Source organism: Petaurus breviceps, unplaced genomic scaffold (assembly GCF_028583685.1).
Source record: "Petaurus breviceps papuanus isolate PSGF00001 unplaced genomic scaffold, PetGlider_PUasm1.0 120, whole genome shotgun sequence".
Taxonomy (NCBI): Eukaryota; Metazoa; Chordata; class Mammalia; order Diprotodontia; family Petauridae; genus Petaurus; species Petaurus breviceps.
Window position 1 is genome coordinate 476,115 of NW_027185627.1, and position 16,542 is coordinate 492,656.

At 40.1% G+C, this 16,542-nt stretch overlaps 2 protein-coding genes and 1 pseudogene across 2 annotated transcripts in view; all 3 read left to right on the plus strand.

Annotated features, from left to right (window-relative positions):
* The window catches only part of RUSC2 (RUN and SH3 domain containing 2), a 445,432-nt gene that overhangs the window by 178,293 nt on the left and 250,597 nt on the right, over positions 1 to 16,542 (plus strand). The gene's annotated exons all lie outside the window — the stretch shown is intronic.
* LOC138162601 (large ribosomal subunit protein eL8 pseudogene) lies at positions 4,378 to 5,181 on the plus strand (annotated as a pseudogene).
* The window catches only part of LOC138162689 (phospholipid-transporting ATPase FetA-like), a 144,052-nt gene continuing 133,958 nt past the window's right edge, over positions 6,449 to 16,542 (plus strand). Inside the window, exons 1-3 of the mRNA XM_069090062.1 lie at positions 6,449 to 6,454; positions 8,173 to 8,470; positions 15,097 to 15,177. Coding sequence (XP_068946163.1) covers positions 6,449 to 6,454; positions 8,173 to 8,470; positions 15,097 to 15,177 — 385 coding nt within the window. The remainder of the gene's footprint in view (positions 6,455 to 8,172; positions 8,471 to 15,096; positions 15,178 to 16,542) is intronic.

Consider the following 16,542-nt stretch of genomic DNA (forward strand, 5'->3'; position numbering starts at 1 on the left):
GATAAGCAAAGAGTCAATGAAGTCCTTTAATGGCTTTGATTCTTAAAAGTCTAGAATCTCTTATAGTTATGAGACCCAGTGGTATAAGACAAATAAGATGATATTCTCTGGGGAATGGATTGAGCTCTCAATCTGTATCTATTTGGGAGCCCCTTACCAAGATGTCAGGGGAAAAGGCACATTTGGTGCATGTATTTCTCTCCAGAGCTGAGTTGTAGTTAATAAATGCCCCTCTTAAGCACCTTTAGGAAGTTTATTTTCAGGATATGTGAAATAGGTCTTATTTTTACCCTGGATTCGTGGACCCTGAGGTCTGAGATACTTGTAGGCCTCTGTTTCCACATCTGCAAAATGAGAGGTTTGAACTAGATCATTTCTAAGTTCCTTCCTAGTTTTAAATCCTAAAGTTATAAGTCACAGATATGAAGGAACTTGGTAGGGTAGGGTAGACAGTGAAAAGAGAGATGGGCTATGTGGAGAGGCAGATGAATATTAGGGAGAAATGAGATAAAGTCTGGAAGTATAGGGTGGGCAGTATTATAAAGGGCATTGGAAGCCAGGGAAAAGAATCATGACTTCAGAGCTGGAAGAAACCTTCGAGGTCACCTAGTTCAACCATTTTAGAGATGAGAAAACTGAGGCCCAAAGAGATGAAGGGTCTTTCCGTGTGTGATATAGAAGAGAGCACAAGAGTCAAAATTCAAACCCCAGTCTTCTGACTCCACACCCAGCCCTCCCTCCTTTTTGCTACATTGCTACCAGTAGTTAATAAAGCTGTGGGCAGTTTTAAATATGGAAATAACATTGAGAAGATCGTGTTCTTAGGAAGAGTTGTCAAGTAGTATAGAGAGACTTGGAGGCAAGGAATAGGGTAGATGCTGTGGCACTGGTTCAGACTGAATGGGGGGAAGGGATGGATGTGAGAGATGCACCAGCTCTGCGGCCTTGTACTTGGGTGTCATCATGTGCAAAGTTTCTCACGGTGATTTCTGAAGTTCCTTCTTGCTCTACCATTCAGTAATTCTGTGATGTTCCAAAGAAAAACAAGATGCCCCTATTAGATCATAATGTCATATCAGGAGCTGTGCTGTATCCCTGGCACTTGGCACAGTGTCTTGACCACACTTGGTGCTTAATAATGTTTATTGAATTTAATTGGAGTGAATTGAACTGGGTGGCAGATAGACTAGAGTGCATAAATGAATGATTTCTTCCTCATAGGATCACTTTATGTATCTCTTGTATGTACTTATCTTTTAATTTTTATCATATTTATTGGTTTCCATGTCTTCCTTCCCTCCAATAGAGTATAAGGTCTTTATAGGTAAAGCCTTTGTCTTATTTATCTTTATATCTCTCCTTTGCATTATACATAAAAGATGCTTAATAAACATCTATTGAATGCTGAACATATGAAAGAATGGAGATTGAGAGGGAAGAAATTACTCTGGATGACACTAAAAATTCTAGTATAGAAATTTTTTTAAAGGCAAAAGAAACTTTTTTTAGGGGTTCACAGATAAGCACTATGACTTCACTATGGATAGCTGGGAAACAGCTACAACCAACTGAACAGTGTAGCTATAGTACATAAAAATAAGGTTATTTTCCAAACAATGACTCCTAGACCAAGGGTTTAGGAGGCAACATTAAAAGCAGTGAGGGACATTTTGGGGGAGTAATCATTTGACAAAGGAGATATTTTACAAATTTCCAATGTGGACATGGTCTGTATGTACAAAACAAAATTCAACATCACAGTGGTGTGATCTTAAAAAATAGGCAGCAGCACAGACCATATCATGTTGTTGTTTAAACAGACAGTTTCCAAAAGAACCAGAGGCTACCAACAGATAAAACACCTAGCGCAAATGTATAATGATCATTTTAGCATAAAGTAAAACAGGTCATCTGAGGAAGTGCTTTCAGACAATGGAATTGAATATGTGAACAATAAAGTTGACTTTATTTTTTTTAACCACTGGATTGAAAATAGAAATATGCAATTGCATGGTTTTCAGTTTCTGACACAAATTCATCTATATCAATGATAATTTTTCTCCTGGAAATAAACTCAAACAGGAATACACAGATAGTAAGTGTCTAAGGCCAGATTTAAACTCACAAAGATGAGTCTTTGTATCAGCAATGCAATATTCACAATGCCTATGGAAATTGTAAATATGCTGATGTGGTTATCCATCACAAAATATATCAGGCTTTCTATATGGGCGATAAAGCTGGAACATTTATTAAAATACCAAAAGACTGAGTCCCAAAACCAGAAAGTCAAAGCCATCAGAGTAGTTATGAAATTGGCACAGGCAGAGAAAGTAGAAAGCACCCACATTATCAAGCCTTTAAAACAGAACAGGCTACCTCAGGCAAAGGTCCTCCTCTCCCCACTCACAGCAACCACCCAGCGTCCAGGAAGCATGCTCCCAGCAGCTCCGGCCCCTGGCAGTCCTCAGCAGAAATTCTGGCTGACTCAAAAAGGGGTTCGTGCTTCCGCTGCAGCTGCCTCTGCTGCTGCTGCCTCCGTGGCTGCCACTGCCAGCCACTGCAGGAACTCTAGCTTGGCTTCTGCTTCCTCTTGCTCCACCCCTTCCTGCTACGTCAGCAAGTCCAATGGGGCATAGAAGATCTTTAAATCCCATAACCCTTACATTCGGCCCCAGGATCTTTCATGTCCCTTACTTGGCAAAAATACATTAGGAATAACTGGTGTCAATAAAATTTCACAACAATATAACAAGAATAGCACATAATAAACACAGAAAACCATATTTTAGGGTGGGGCTTGAGCACAAGCTCCCCATCATTCCCCCCACCCCGCACAAATGGGGCCCCAAAATCTTGTGGTAAGGGGTGAGGGTCTCTTCTTCTATGGCTACTTGCTGCTGAAATCGGATGTAGAGCTGTCCCTGTCCTAAGGGGTCCCATTTGAGAGGTCAGTTCTTAATATGCTTGATGCCCAGTCCAAGGGTGACACATCACAGTTGCAGACAGGGGGTGACATCCAGCTTAAGCTATCAGGAATGTACAGGTGGAGGGTACCAAGCCTGCGGAAACAAATCTAGCAAACAAGGTGAACAAACAAAAAGTCAAGTAGAAGCAAAGAGACAATAACCAGACTATTGTAGCCTCACTCATGGTAGAATAAATGAGTTAAGGATTCAATTTTGTAATCATCTTCTCCAGAATAAACAATAGTTACAGTGTTATCCCTCCCATGTGCTATAATCTCTGCAGCCTTTGGAACATCATCTGGCTTCCGTTTTACCCATACTTTAGCTCCTGATTTTATTCTATCAGTAGAACCAAATCCTTCCTTCAGTTCCTCTGACAGTTATTTTGGAAGGAGGGTCAGTCTTTACAAGTGGTATTGTTTTACAAGGAACGATAATCACTTGAACTATTTTATCATTTTTGTGAATCTGTATGGGCCCTTCACCTAAATTCTGGAATGTTGCAACAATTTCTCCTTGATAATTAGAATCTATTACTCCAGCCAATACATGTATTCCTTGAGCTGCTAATCCTGATTTGGGTAAAATCTGTCCAAAGTGATTTTTAGGGATTCTTATGCATATCCCAGTGGAAATTTTTCTTATTTCTTTTCTGTCCAACCAAAAGTCCTCTAAACAATGTAAATCATACCCCACTGAACCAGGTGTACCTGGGTATGGTGCTGGGACAGTCTTCCTGACTCCAGGTCAGGTATTCTATCCACTGGACCACTTAGCTCCCTGATCATATAAAGGGCACAGAGTAACAAAATAAACTCTTCAGTCATCATTTTATAAAAAAAAATACCATAACTTTTCAAACTGTTCTTGTATCTACTTTTCACAAAAGTAGAAGGCATCTCAGTTGAGTTGCCATGTTTAATGAAGTCTTCCCTGATCTTTCCAGTTTAGTTGTTTCTTCTGCCTGTTTTACTTGTCCATGATGTATTCCCCTTCTTTCTAGAGTATGAGCTGTTTGAGGAACAGAATGGTTTCATTTCTGTCTTCTTTTGTCCTTGTATCCCAACACAAGAGCCCAACCAGTACCTTTCACATAGTAGGTATTCAGTAAATGCTTGTTGAATTGAAATGATAAATTTGTAGATGGCCACCACATTGAGTAAGGGTGGATGACACAAATAACAGAATCAGGTTCCAAAAATACTTCAACAGGATAAAAAAAAATGTCAAATCAAATTAGATTAAATATAATGGGAATAAATGTAAAGAAAGTTTTATACTTAGGAAGTTTTTTTTTTTTAACCTAAATACAAGATGGGTGAGGCATAGTTAGATTGTAGTTCTGAAAAAGATGAGTGTTTTAGTGGACATATTTTAAAATATATCAGCAGCTTTTCTTGTTCAGCCCGCCAAGATGCCAAAAGGGAAGAAGGCCAAGGGGAAGAAGATGGCTCTGGCCCCTGCTGTAGTAAAGAAGCAGGAGTCCAAGAAAGTGGTTAATCCTTTATTTGAGAAGCATCCCAAGAACTTTGGCATTGGTCAGGACATCCAGCCCAAAAGGGACCTTACTCGATTTGTCAAATGGCCTTGGTACATCAGGCTACAGCATCAAAGGTCTATCTTTTGTAAGTGTTTAAAGGTTCTGCCGGCAGTTAACCAGTTCACCCAGCCTTTGGATCGTCAGACAGCTACTCAACTGCTTAAACTGGCTCACAAGTATAGACGGGAGACAAAGCAAGACAAGAAGCAAAGGCTGCTAGCTCGGGCTGAACAAAAGGCTGCAGGCAAAGATGTCCCCACTAAGAGACCACCTGTCCTCAGAGCAGGTGTTAACACTGTTACTACCCTGGTAGAAAACAAGAAAGCACAGTTGGTAGTGATTGCACATGACATGGACCCCACTGAGCTAGTGGTCTTCCTACCTGCCTTGTGCTTAAAAATGGGGGTTCCTTACTGTATTATCAAAGGTAAAGCACGACTTCGTCGCTTAGTTCACAGAAAGACCTGCACGAGTATTACCTTCACACAGGTTAACCCCGAAGATAAAAGAGCCCCGGGTAAGCTTGTGGGAGCCATCAAAACCAATTATAATGACAGATATGATGAGATCTGTTGTCACTGGGGTGGCAATGTTCTGGGTCCAAAATCAGTGGCTCATCTTGCCACACTGGAAAAGGCAAAAGCTAAGGAACTTGAAACCAAACGGGGTTAAATGTATGTTTGGTTTTTCCCTATGTAAAAATTTTAAACAAAATAAAACAAAAACAAAAATAAAACATGTCAGCAGAATGACATGGCAGTCAACTAATTTTACCTTAAGCTACGTTGAGTTAAGATAGGCATATTGCCCAGGACTATGATAATAATTAGAGAGGTTCCATTGGGCTCTGCCCTGATCAAATAATGTCTGCATGATTGTTTTTATTTCTGGGCACCACGTTTTAGGAAGGATATTGATGCATTGGAGAAGGTCTGGAGTATGGTAGCTACATTGAAAAGCCTTAGACAAAGCCATATGAAGAAAGCTGTATGATCACGTGCAAGTCACTAAATTTTTCTGAACATCAGTTATCTGGACAGCAGTCCACCCTGGGCAAGCTGTGCTGCTGTGGGCTGGGAGTCCACGCTCTCACAGCAGGAGCTCTTCTCCATGGGACCTGAGAGCTGAGTGCAGGGTTGGGTGTTGGTGGCAGCAGGCAGGGAAAACCTTGGTCAGCCCACCAGAGTTCCCTAGCCCAGTGCAGACAGGATGCTGCCATGTTCTCCCAGACTGCATCGAGAGCAAATAAACCTAGTACAGTACTACTTATGGAAATAGGGCAGATGGAAGAGTAACTGATTTAAAGGGAAGAGGAATTCATTTTGGGGCATGTTTAATTTGTAACAGTAGAACATGCAAGTGGAGATGTCCTGTAAACATTTGAAAATATAAGACTGGTGGACAGCCTAGAAATAACATGTTTGGAAATTATCCTCATCTAGGTGATAGTTGAAACCTTGAAATATAAGATAAACTTGAGGATAAAAGGAATATATGGAGAAAAGAGTCTGGACTAATAAATAGTTCTGATCCTAGAATCTACTAATAGATCTTAAATATTTGGAACTTCAGCTTTATTGTGTGTGACTATTTATACATAAACACTCAAATTCAAAGGGACTTGTAAAATTGTGCTGCTTCCAAGAATGGTATGGTCTTCGACATCATTGGAAAGAGCTGGGATCTTAGGGCAGTGAGACAATAGTAGAACTCAGTCTAAAGAAAGAAATACTCACTGAATCGTAACTCAAAACATTGCCTTTTAGTTATAAGGAGTGGTTATAGAAGAGCCTGGATTTTTTTTTCTAATCCTGTCATTTGGTGACAGATATTTTATTTTTGACCCTCCTCCTCTATAAGGAAGGACTAAAATAAAACTCTGGCAGTGTTGCTGGCATAAACCCTAAGGCAGGGGAGGGGGGAACCTGTGACTATGAATATGCGGGTATAGTTGTGAATCACAAAATGTAACAGGCTCTCCACATGGAGGACAGAACCAAAGCACTTATTCAAATACCAGAAAACAGAATCCCCAAACCAGAAAGCCAGATTCATCATAGTGACCATGAAGTTGGTACACATAACCAATGCAGCAAACACCAACATTCCCAAGCCTTCCCAAACCTTCCCTCTGTCAGGCTTTCAAAACAAAATGGTTCCCTTAAGCAAGAATGCCCCTCTCTCACCCACACTAGCTACTCAGCCTCCACTCTTCTTGATCCCAGCAGTTTTGGCTCTTTCTCAGCTTGTGCTCAGCTTTTTATTCTGGTCATTAACTTCTCCCTGTTCTGCCCCTTCCTGTTACATCAGCAATCTCCTCCCCCTGTGGGTTTCACAAGTTATGTTTCTTAACAAAGACTTAATATTAATACAATCAAGGGCAAGGCTCAACTGAAACAAGGGTCTAAGTAATACTTGACATTACAAGGGGCAGGGAAGAACTTCAAATCTCCATTACCATTACACACCCACCCCTGCCCTTGGGTATTCACAGACTGGGGAGACATATTTTCTGAGGAACCTTACAGATATTAGCAATGAATCTTAGTAAGTTAAAAGCTTGTTCAAGCACCTGCTCTATACTTAGCACCTTCCTCTATGGGTCCTTTGCAGTTGATTTGAATATTCACACAACTCAGAATAGCTTGTCATTCATGTTTTCTCTTTGAACAATATTGTTGTTACTATACACAATGTTCTCTTGGTTCTGCTTCATTACTCTTCATTATTTCATGCAGGTCTTTCCATGTTTTGCTAAAATCATCCTGTTCATGATTTCTTACATCACAGCAGAATTCCATCATAATCATCATTCCACAACTTATTCAGCCATTCCCTACTTTATGGGTATCCCCTCAATTTCCATTTCTCTTTCACCACAAAGAGAACTGTTACAAATATTTTAGAACATACAGGTTTTTTTTTTTCCTTTTTCGCTGATCACCTTGGGTATACACAGTTTTATAACTCTTTGGGCACAATTCTAGATTGCTCTCCAAAATGGTTATATCAATTCATAGCTCTACCAGTACTGTGTTAGTGTCCCCTCTAGGATACTTTCAATAAAAAAAAAAACACTTCACTGAGCTAATGAAGACTTTCCTGTATCTGAGAGGGGTGGAATTGGCCAACTAAAATTTGGGTGAGCTCAGCCATGGCAGTTTTCCCCAATTTATCCATGTATCATTTTTATTTGCAATATTATATGAATGAAAAAAATGAAATCATCAAGATGGTTAGTAGCAGAGTTTATCAAAGTTTTAATCAGTCTTATAGAAATTGAAAAAATTAAAATTATGAAGGTTACTACAATCCATGTGAGTGATATCCCTGATTATGAAAAGCAAAGTGTGGAACCAAGTGTTCTGCAGCAAAAATTTAGAGGAAATCAGTGAGTCGGGGTCATTAGAAAAGGAGAAAATACAGTAGATTCTGAGTTGCTGAGTTACAGTTGTGGTGAATTAAATCTTTTCTACTAGAATGACCTGTTTTTTTTCAACAGAAAATAATGAAATACTTTAAAAAGATAATAAAGTGAAGTTAAAACTTTGTAAAATGGGGTGGAGCCAAAATGGCGGAGTAAAAACAGGAACGCCACACGGCTCCAGCTCCAGCTCCAGCCACTTCCAATACCTGTAAAATATAACTCTAAACAAATTTTAGGGCTACACAACCCACAAAGTGACAGAAACAAATCTCCCGCCAAGGGCAACCTTGCAGGCCAACAGGAAGGGTCTGTCCCTATGGGCTGGGAGCCAAGCACAGTCCTGCCTGAGCTGCACTGTTCTGGCCCTGGGGCAGCCTAGACCAATGGGGGCTGGAGCAGAATTCAGGAGAGTGAATCACCAGCAGTTGTGGCAGTTTCCAGACTTCTCAACCCATAAACACCAAAGAAAAAGTAAAACGTCAGTGGGGAACTTTGTTCGAAGAGGGAAGAGCCTGGTCTGGCCCCTGCCCTGGGGTGAGAAGTGGTAGGCTGCTTGGCACCTGCAACTGCTGCCATGTGGCTGCCTCCAGAGCTCCTGGCCTTCAGAGTGTAGGGGGACCAAGCAGCCAGTCAGAGAGTAATTGCTCTTGCTTTTTAACTTGCTTGCATCTGGATTGTGGTCTTGGGTGGTGGTCCTGGGGTGTGTGGCCAGTGTGCCAGAGTTTGAGGGGGCTGCAGAGAGGGTGCCCTCCTAATAGCCCTGGCAGCTGCGGAAACCCAAGAAATTTGGGACAAAGCTCTCTCCATTCTGGAAGCAGAGTTCTACCATGGCATAGAGTTCAAAAGTCAAATAATTGATGGGCAAGATGAGCAAGCCTAGGAAACGAAATCAGACCATTGATTCCTCTCTTGGGGACAAAAAGGATCAATCAAAGCATGGAATGGGAAATCAGAACCCCTGTATCAAAAGCTTCCAAGAAAAATATGAATTGGTTACAGGCCATGGAGGAACTCAAGAAGGATTTTGAAAATCAAGTTAGAGAATTGGAGGAAAAATTGGGAAGAGAAATGAGAATGATGCAAGAAAATCATGAAAAGCGAGTCAACAGCCTGCTAAAGGAGACCCCAAAAAATGCTGAAGAAAATAACACCTTAAAAAATAGACTAAGTCAAATGGCAAAAGAGGCCCAAAAAGCCAATGAGGAGAAGAATGCCTTAAAAAGCTGAATTTTCCAGATGGAAAAGGAATTTCAAAAACTCACTGAAGAGAATAATTCCTTCAAAATTAGATTGGAGGGGCGGCCAGGTAGCACAGCGAGTAAGAGCACCGGCTCCAGTGTTGAGAAGACCTGGAGATCAAATCCCGGGCTCAGACACTTAGCACCCACCCAGAAACACCTGGCCATGTAACCTTGAGCAAGTTACTTAACCCCAATTGCTTAGGGGCGGCCAGGTGGCTCAGTGAGTAAGAGCACTGGCTCCAGTGTCGGGATGACCCGGATCAAATCTGGGCTCAGATACTCAGCACCACACCCAGAAATAACTGGCCGTGTAACCTTGAGCAAGTTACTTAACCCCGATTGCTTAAAAAAAAAATTAGATTGTAGCAGGGATAGCTAGGTCAGGTGCAGTGAATAGAGTAATGGCTCTGGAATCAGGAGGACCTGAGTTCAAATCTGGCCTCAGACACTCAACAGAAAAACTAGCCATGTGACCTTGGGCAAATCACTTAACCCCAATTGCCCTATTCCAGTTGCCCTCTCCAAAAAAGCAAAATTAGATTGGAGCAAATGGAAGCTAATGACTTTATGAGAAATCAAGATACTATAAAACAGATCCAAACAAATGAAAAAATAGAAGGCAATGTGAACTATCTCATTGGAAAAACCACTGATTTGGAAAATAGATCCAGGGGAGATAATTTAAAAATTATTGGACTACCTGAAAGCCATGATCAAAAAAAGAGCCTTAGACACCATCTTTCAAGAAATTATCAAGCAAAATTGCCCTGATATTCTAGAACCAGAAAGTAAAATAGAAATAGAAAGAATTCACCCATTGCCTCTTGAAAAAGATCCCAAAAAGAAAACTCCTAGGAATATTATAGCCAAATTCCAGAGTTCCCAGGTCAAGGAGAAAATACTGCAAGCAGTCAGGAAGAAACAATTTGAGTATTGTGGAAACACAATCAGGATAATGCAGGATCTAGCAGCTTCTACATTAAGGGGTTGAAGGGCTTAGAATATGATATTCTGGAAGTCAAAGGAGCTAGGATTAAAACCAAGAATCACCTACCCAGCAAAACTGAGTATAATGCTTCAGGGGCAAATATGGTCATTCAATGAAATAGAAGATTTTCAAGCATTCGTGATGAAAAAAACAGAGCTGAATAGAAAATTTGACTTTCAAATGCAAGAAGCAAGAAAAGGTAAATAGGAAAAAGAAATCATAAGGAACTTATTAAAGTTGAACTATTTACATTCCTGCATGGAAAAACAATAATTGTAACTCATAAGACTTTTCTTAGGATGAGGATAGTTGAAGGAAATATATGTGTGTGTATTTATATATATATATATATATATATATATATATGTGTGTGTGTGTGTGTACATAGGAGGGTGAGTGTGTGTGCATGTGTGTATATGCATACATAGAGGGCACAGGATGAATTGAATATGAAGGGATGATATCTAAAAAATAAAATTAATAGGTGAGAGAGTAATTTATTGGGAGGAGAAAGGGAGAGATAGATTAGGGTAAATTATCTCATAAAAGAGGCAAGAGAAAACTTACAACAGAGGGGAAGAGCAGGAAGGTGAAAGGGAAGGGGACAACCTTACTCCCACTGAATTTGGCTTAAGGAGGAAATAACATACAGATTCATTTGGGTATCTTACCCTACATGAAAATAGGGAGGAAGGGGATAAGAAGGGGGATTAATAGAAGGGAGGGCAGATAGGGGGAGAGGGTAGTTAGAAACAAACACTTTTGAAAAGGGACAGTGTCAAAGTAGAAAATAAAATAAGTGGGGGGTGGGGTAGGATGGAGCAAAATGTAATTAGTCTTTCACAATATACCTACTATGGAAATGTTTTGCGTAACTACACATGTACAACCTATATTGAATTGCTTATCTTCCCATTGGGAGTGGATGAGAAAGGGAAAAAGGGAAAAAATCTGGAACTCAAAAGTTTTAAAAACAAATGTTTTTTAATTAAAATAAAAATTTTAAATTTAAAAATCATTGTAAAATAATAATCTCAACCAATCATGATTTTAATATTCACTTGTTTGGAAGGCTGAATATATTACTATAGTTATTGTCAAAATTTTAAATATCACTGTATCTCCTGTATATCCCAAGGGGAAAAGCTTAGTAAGGTGATTGCTCCCAAGCAGTGAATATAAGAAAATTTTGCAAAATGATAAAACATTGGTACCAGAGATATCATACATACATGTTGTCAAATTATAACTATTTTATCTGCTGAGTGCTTTTTAACCATTACTTCTCTTCTTTCTGGAAAGCCATATAGTCTTAAAAGAAAACTAGCCAGAAGGCCTAATTCAGTCCTGGGGACTGGTTTCTCTGGAGCAATAAACTTGGAATTTGTCAGAAAAGTGGCTCTCATATACATTATTCCCCATCACTTCATGTTCCAGCCAAACTAGCCTACTTGTCTATTCCCTGAATATGACATTCCATCTCCCACTTCTGTGGCTTTGCACAGCCCTTCTCCCATGACTGGAATGTTCTTTTACCTTGCCTTTGCCCCTTTTAACCCTCTTAGTGTTAGTGTCTTCTTTATCCTGTGTACAACTTGTTGGAATATAGTGATTTTCATGTTGTCTTCCATGTTAGAATGTGAGTTTCTTGAAAGACTTGATTTGGCTTTATTTGTATCTCCAAACCTTAACACCATGCAAGATGAATAACAATAAATGTGCGTTGCCTTCATGATTTTATGTATATCTTACCTCCTTACTGTATTATAAGTTGCTGAAGTGATACTATTGTGTCTTAATCATTTTTGTATCACCCATAGCACCTAGCATAGTGCCTAACTCATAGTACTACTCATAATAATTACTTCATAAATGTTTTGTGAATGAATAAGAGGGAATGAAAGAAACAAAGAAACATGGTTTAGAGCAGTGTTTCAAAATTTTTCTAGAATTGAGATGCTCTGCTTTGAGATTTATTTTCATAATTCTCATAACTAATTCATACCACCTCCTGCTAAAGGTCCTCCCTTTGTGGCCTATCTTCATTTTTATGTAAAAGTTGGTTAAAATTAAGGGGTTTGTTTGATTTTGGTTTTTGTTTTTTTGTTGTTGGGGTTCTTTTTGAGGATTTACAACTCCCCTAGAGATAACTGAAGACTTCTTGGTGTGTTGGAATCTCTGGTGGAAGTATTTCTGTCTCTAACTGCATCTAAGTAAGGGTCTCTTCCTAGTATTTCCTAATGAAAACAGGTTGGAATATTGAATAGAGTACCATGGTGGTTATTTTGTTACAAGGGTAAGGGTGAAAGTCAAATGAATCAGTCAATACTTTTTAAAGTAATTGACAAGGTGCTATGCCTTACCTTTGTTAGGTGAGAACATCTCCTTTGAGTCAGTCAAGCAATCATGGTGTGAGCTAGGTGTGAATGAAGTTTAAGATATCCCTGTTGAAGCAGTTGTTAATCAAAGACTATAGGAAAGGTTTGAAAAATTGATCAAGTTAGAAGTTCTTAAAAGTCATTGGATGAAATAGAATACTATTACATAAGAAATATATTAGGAGTAGGGGCAGCCAGGTAGCACAGCGAGTAAGAGCATCGGCTCCAGTTTCCGGATGACCTGGGGATCAAATCCAGGCTCAGATACTCAGCACCACACCCAGAAATAACTGGCTGTGTAACCTTGAGTAAGTTACTTAACCCCAATTGATTGAAGAGATTTGGACATGTCTTATGGGTTTTGTGTAAAACAGCAAGCCATTTTGGAGCTTAGGCATTCAAGGGTCTGGTAGCATAATGGAAAGAACTGTTAGGCCTCTGAAAATGAATTGCTTGGGGAGGAAGGAAGAACCCCAGCTTTGATTTCCTTATCACTTCCTTGACCAGAAGAGAACCTTGTGAACTTTGAAGAGTCTGAAGGGTTTTATGCTTCTTGTCAGAATACCAGGTGCATTTCTCTAACAGTTGGCAACAGAGTCTGCATTGTAGCTGTTGCCAGACGAGTGATACTGAGGAAAGGTAGCTTCAAGACTCTATAGGATACCCAGCTTAAAGCTATACCATACCTAGGAAGAATTTCATGAGTACTCTGGGAACAGGAGAAAAGTGCTTCCAGCAGCAAGGAACTATGAGTTACCCCCCTTTACCACATATGTTCTTATAACAGCAAGCACCGTAGGATACTCAGGATGGCTGCTAACACAGGTTCTTTGATCTGCTTTTCTAAAGGAAAGCAACTCAAAAGGGGTTAACAGTCTTATTTTAATCAAACACATACACACACACACATACATACACATATATTGTTCAGGGGGAAGAGTCAGTACCCTGAATTTCAGAAAATACAAACAAATTACAAGGAGACAAAAAATACAGAGAAAACAACACGATTCAGCAGACCAACAGACAGGGCATCTAGCTATCTGATCATTACATACAAAGAGTGTTAGTTACCAGAGAGAGAAGCACCAGCATCTGGGTTTTCAAAGCCAGGGGGCTCAATGGTATAGAGTTCATGGGAAAGCAGTTCAGATTCACTCCTACAATAAGGTGCACCCTCCAAAGGAAACAGAAGCTTTATTTAATAATTGACAATAAGATAAGCATAGGAATAGAAGGATAGTGATTTTTATAACAACAACATAAAATAAGGCACAGCATGCAGATAAGCAGTAAAATACAGATAATAAACAGAAATAGAAAACATCACCAATTCAAGGAAGTACAAACTCCTGATCTCTCTGGCTGGGGGGGCCCCAGGACAGCTGATCAGGAAAAGTCCCAGGCAGAGCGTCCTCCCCATGGGTGAGACTCCAAAGTCAGAGAGTATGTACAGTTCTTTAGTACGAGTTGGAACAAAGAAGACACAAAGCTAAGACAGAAAAATGGATACGCCCCTGGATTTAGCCAAAACCCAAGGTGAATATCAGTTCCTAGCCATATGAAGTGTGTTTTGTGAGAACCTGACCTTGTTTTCCCAAACATGCTTATCATAAAAAAGGGGGAGCTTGGCAAAGCTCCTAGTCACACAAGTTTCTTGACTTTAGCTGCTTCATTGCTCCAAGGATTCTTGGGATAAGAGTCAGGATTTTTGGCAGTCCTCACAGGTCACACAGAGAACATGGAAGAATTTACAATACTGATTATTGATTATTGATCAATCATTAATCTTTCAAATGGCTACCCAGAATCTCATCTGGCCAAATCATATAACTCTTCCCATAAGTGAGCCCCAAAGGAAAACCTCACTTCAGGGAGTACATATAACCGCCTCCAAGGTCAGAGAATATCACAGCCTTCATAACCCACTGCCTAATTACAAAGTAACAAACGGTAGACCTTCCTGAAAAACCAGCCTCCCCTAAGTAAGCTTCTCTTGTTGGTCTCCAAGTGAGGCCCATTAAGGGGCAGGGAAGATGTTTGAATTCCCTTATCATTACACTCTGCCCCAAGATCTTTCATGCCCATTACATAGGCAGCTTATATCTGAATTGGCATTAATATCTCTTAAGTACAACATTATCCCCACAAAATAAACACATCACATTTTCAAGATGTGTAACATAACAACTCATTACCAGAGTGACCACACAGCCTTAAACACAAAGTATATAACATTATACTCCCCTCAGTCCAAAATAAAAATGTCCAAATAAAGTTCTCTTGGGGGTGTGACCTTCCCCCAATGGTGTCCTTGCAGGCTTCCTCCTGGCACTCCCAGATGCAGGCTCTAATGAGCCAAGTCCCAGTCGTAACACTGCTCTAGCCCCCACTTCCAAGTCCTGAGGGGTGGCTGGGCAACAAAGCCAACAGGGTGGGGTCCTTGGGGGTCCACACCACTTCCCCCCACCCACCATAGACAATTCCACCCTACCCCTGGGTCCCAAACTGTCCCAGGGGCACTGAATTCCTGGGTTCCTCCTCCTCCCACAGGAGACAACCACTCCTGGCTTCTGCTGGAGTCCCGATGCCGGAAGCTTTCCTTTCCCACTCTTACCTCACCAAAGTTCGCAGGTAGGCAGTTCTCCACGCCTGTTCCATGGTTCCACAGAATCACAGCTACCACAACTGGGAAACAAACAATTATCCCAGTCCCCTTATTTTCCTTTTAGTTTGCAGATCCTATCTGACTACACCATTTGGTAACAGCATGCAAAGTAACACACTCAAGATGGCTGCTAGCACAGGTTCTTTGATCTTCTTTTCTGAAGGCAAGCAACCCAAAAGGGGTTAACAATTGTACTTTAATCAAACATAGGTATCATTCACTTAGTTCAGGGGAAAAAGCCAGAACCCTGAACTACAGAAATTACAAGTGACAAAAAATTACAGACAGAGAAAATAACTAATTCAGCAGACCAACAGTCAGGGCTTCTAGCTGTCTCACCATTACATACATACAGTGTTAGTTACCAGAGAGAGAAGCACCAACATTTGGGTTTTCAAAGCTGGAGCGAATCAGTGGCTACCCAGAGTCTCATCTGGGCAAATCATACAATTCTTCCCATAAGTAATCCCCAAAGCAAAGCCTCACTTCAGGGAGCATATATAACCTTCTCTAGAGTCAGAGAACATCATAACCTTCATGATCCACTGCCTAACTACATTCTAAAAAAAAGTTAATGGATGTTTAGTTTCTGGTTTATTGGAACTGAAGGATTAATCACTTTAAATTAAGAGTGGGGAGAACACACTGGAATGGAGGGGATCCAGCTAATAGCATTAGAAAAGAGATGCCCAAACCCCTCAGAGATACTCCTAGAACTCTAAGAGGGAGATATAACCAGCTGTGCCCTGGGATAGTGAGGCCTGAGAATATATACTTGTATGTAGTAGGCTTAATAAATGTTTGTTTGACTGAATTGAATTAGGATTCCCTAGCCAGTATTGGGGGGGGGGGTTGTAGGGGGCGGCAGCCAGCACATGGCTCTCATTTGCTTGTCAGACCTACTTCCAAATTTTTGTTGAACTTCCATCAAGGCAGTTTCCTCATTCTCTTTTCCCTTTGCAGTTTTGTATTCCAAGATCTCTTTTCATTTCTATTAGAAACTGTCAGGTTTTGTGTGATCTTTAATACTGGAACTACTTTGTTTTGGGTACTCTGAATATTTCTTCTTAGATTTGGGAGCTCTGATTTTGGATGTGACATTCTTGGAACTTTTCTTTTTGGGATTCCTTTTAGGATATGATTGGTAGATTATTGAGTCTTCCCTTTGTCCTCTGTTTCTAATAAATATGGACAGTTTTTATCTATGATTTCTTGAAATATAATGTCTTAGACTTTTAAAAAAATTATATTTTTCAGGGAATCTAATGACTCTTAAATTATTTCCCTTTGTCCTGTTTTCCAGGGCAGTTTTTTTTATATTTAATTTTTCC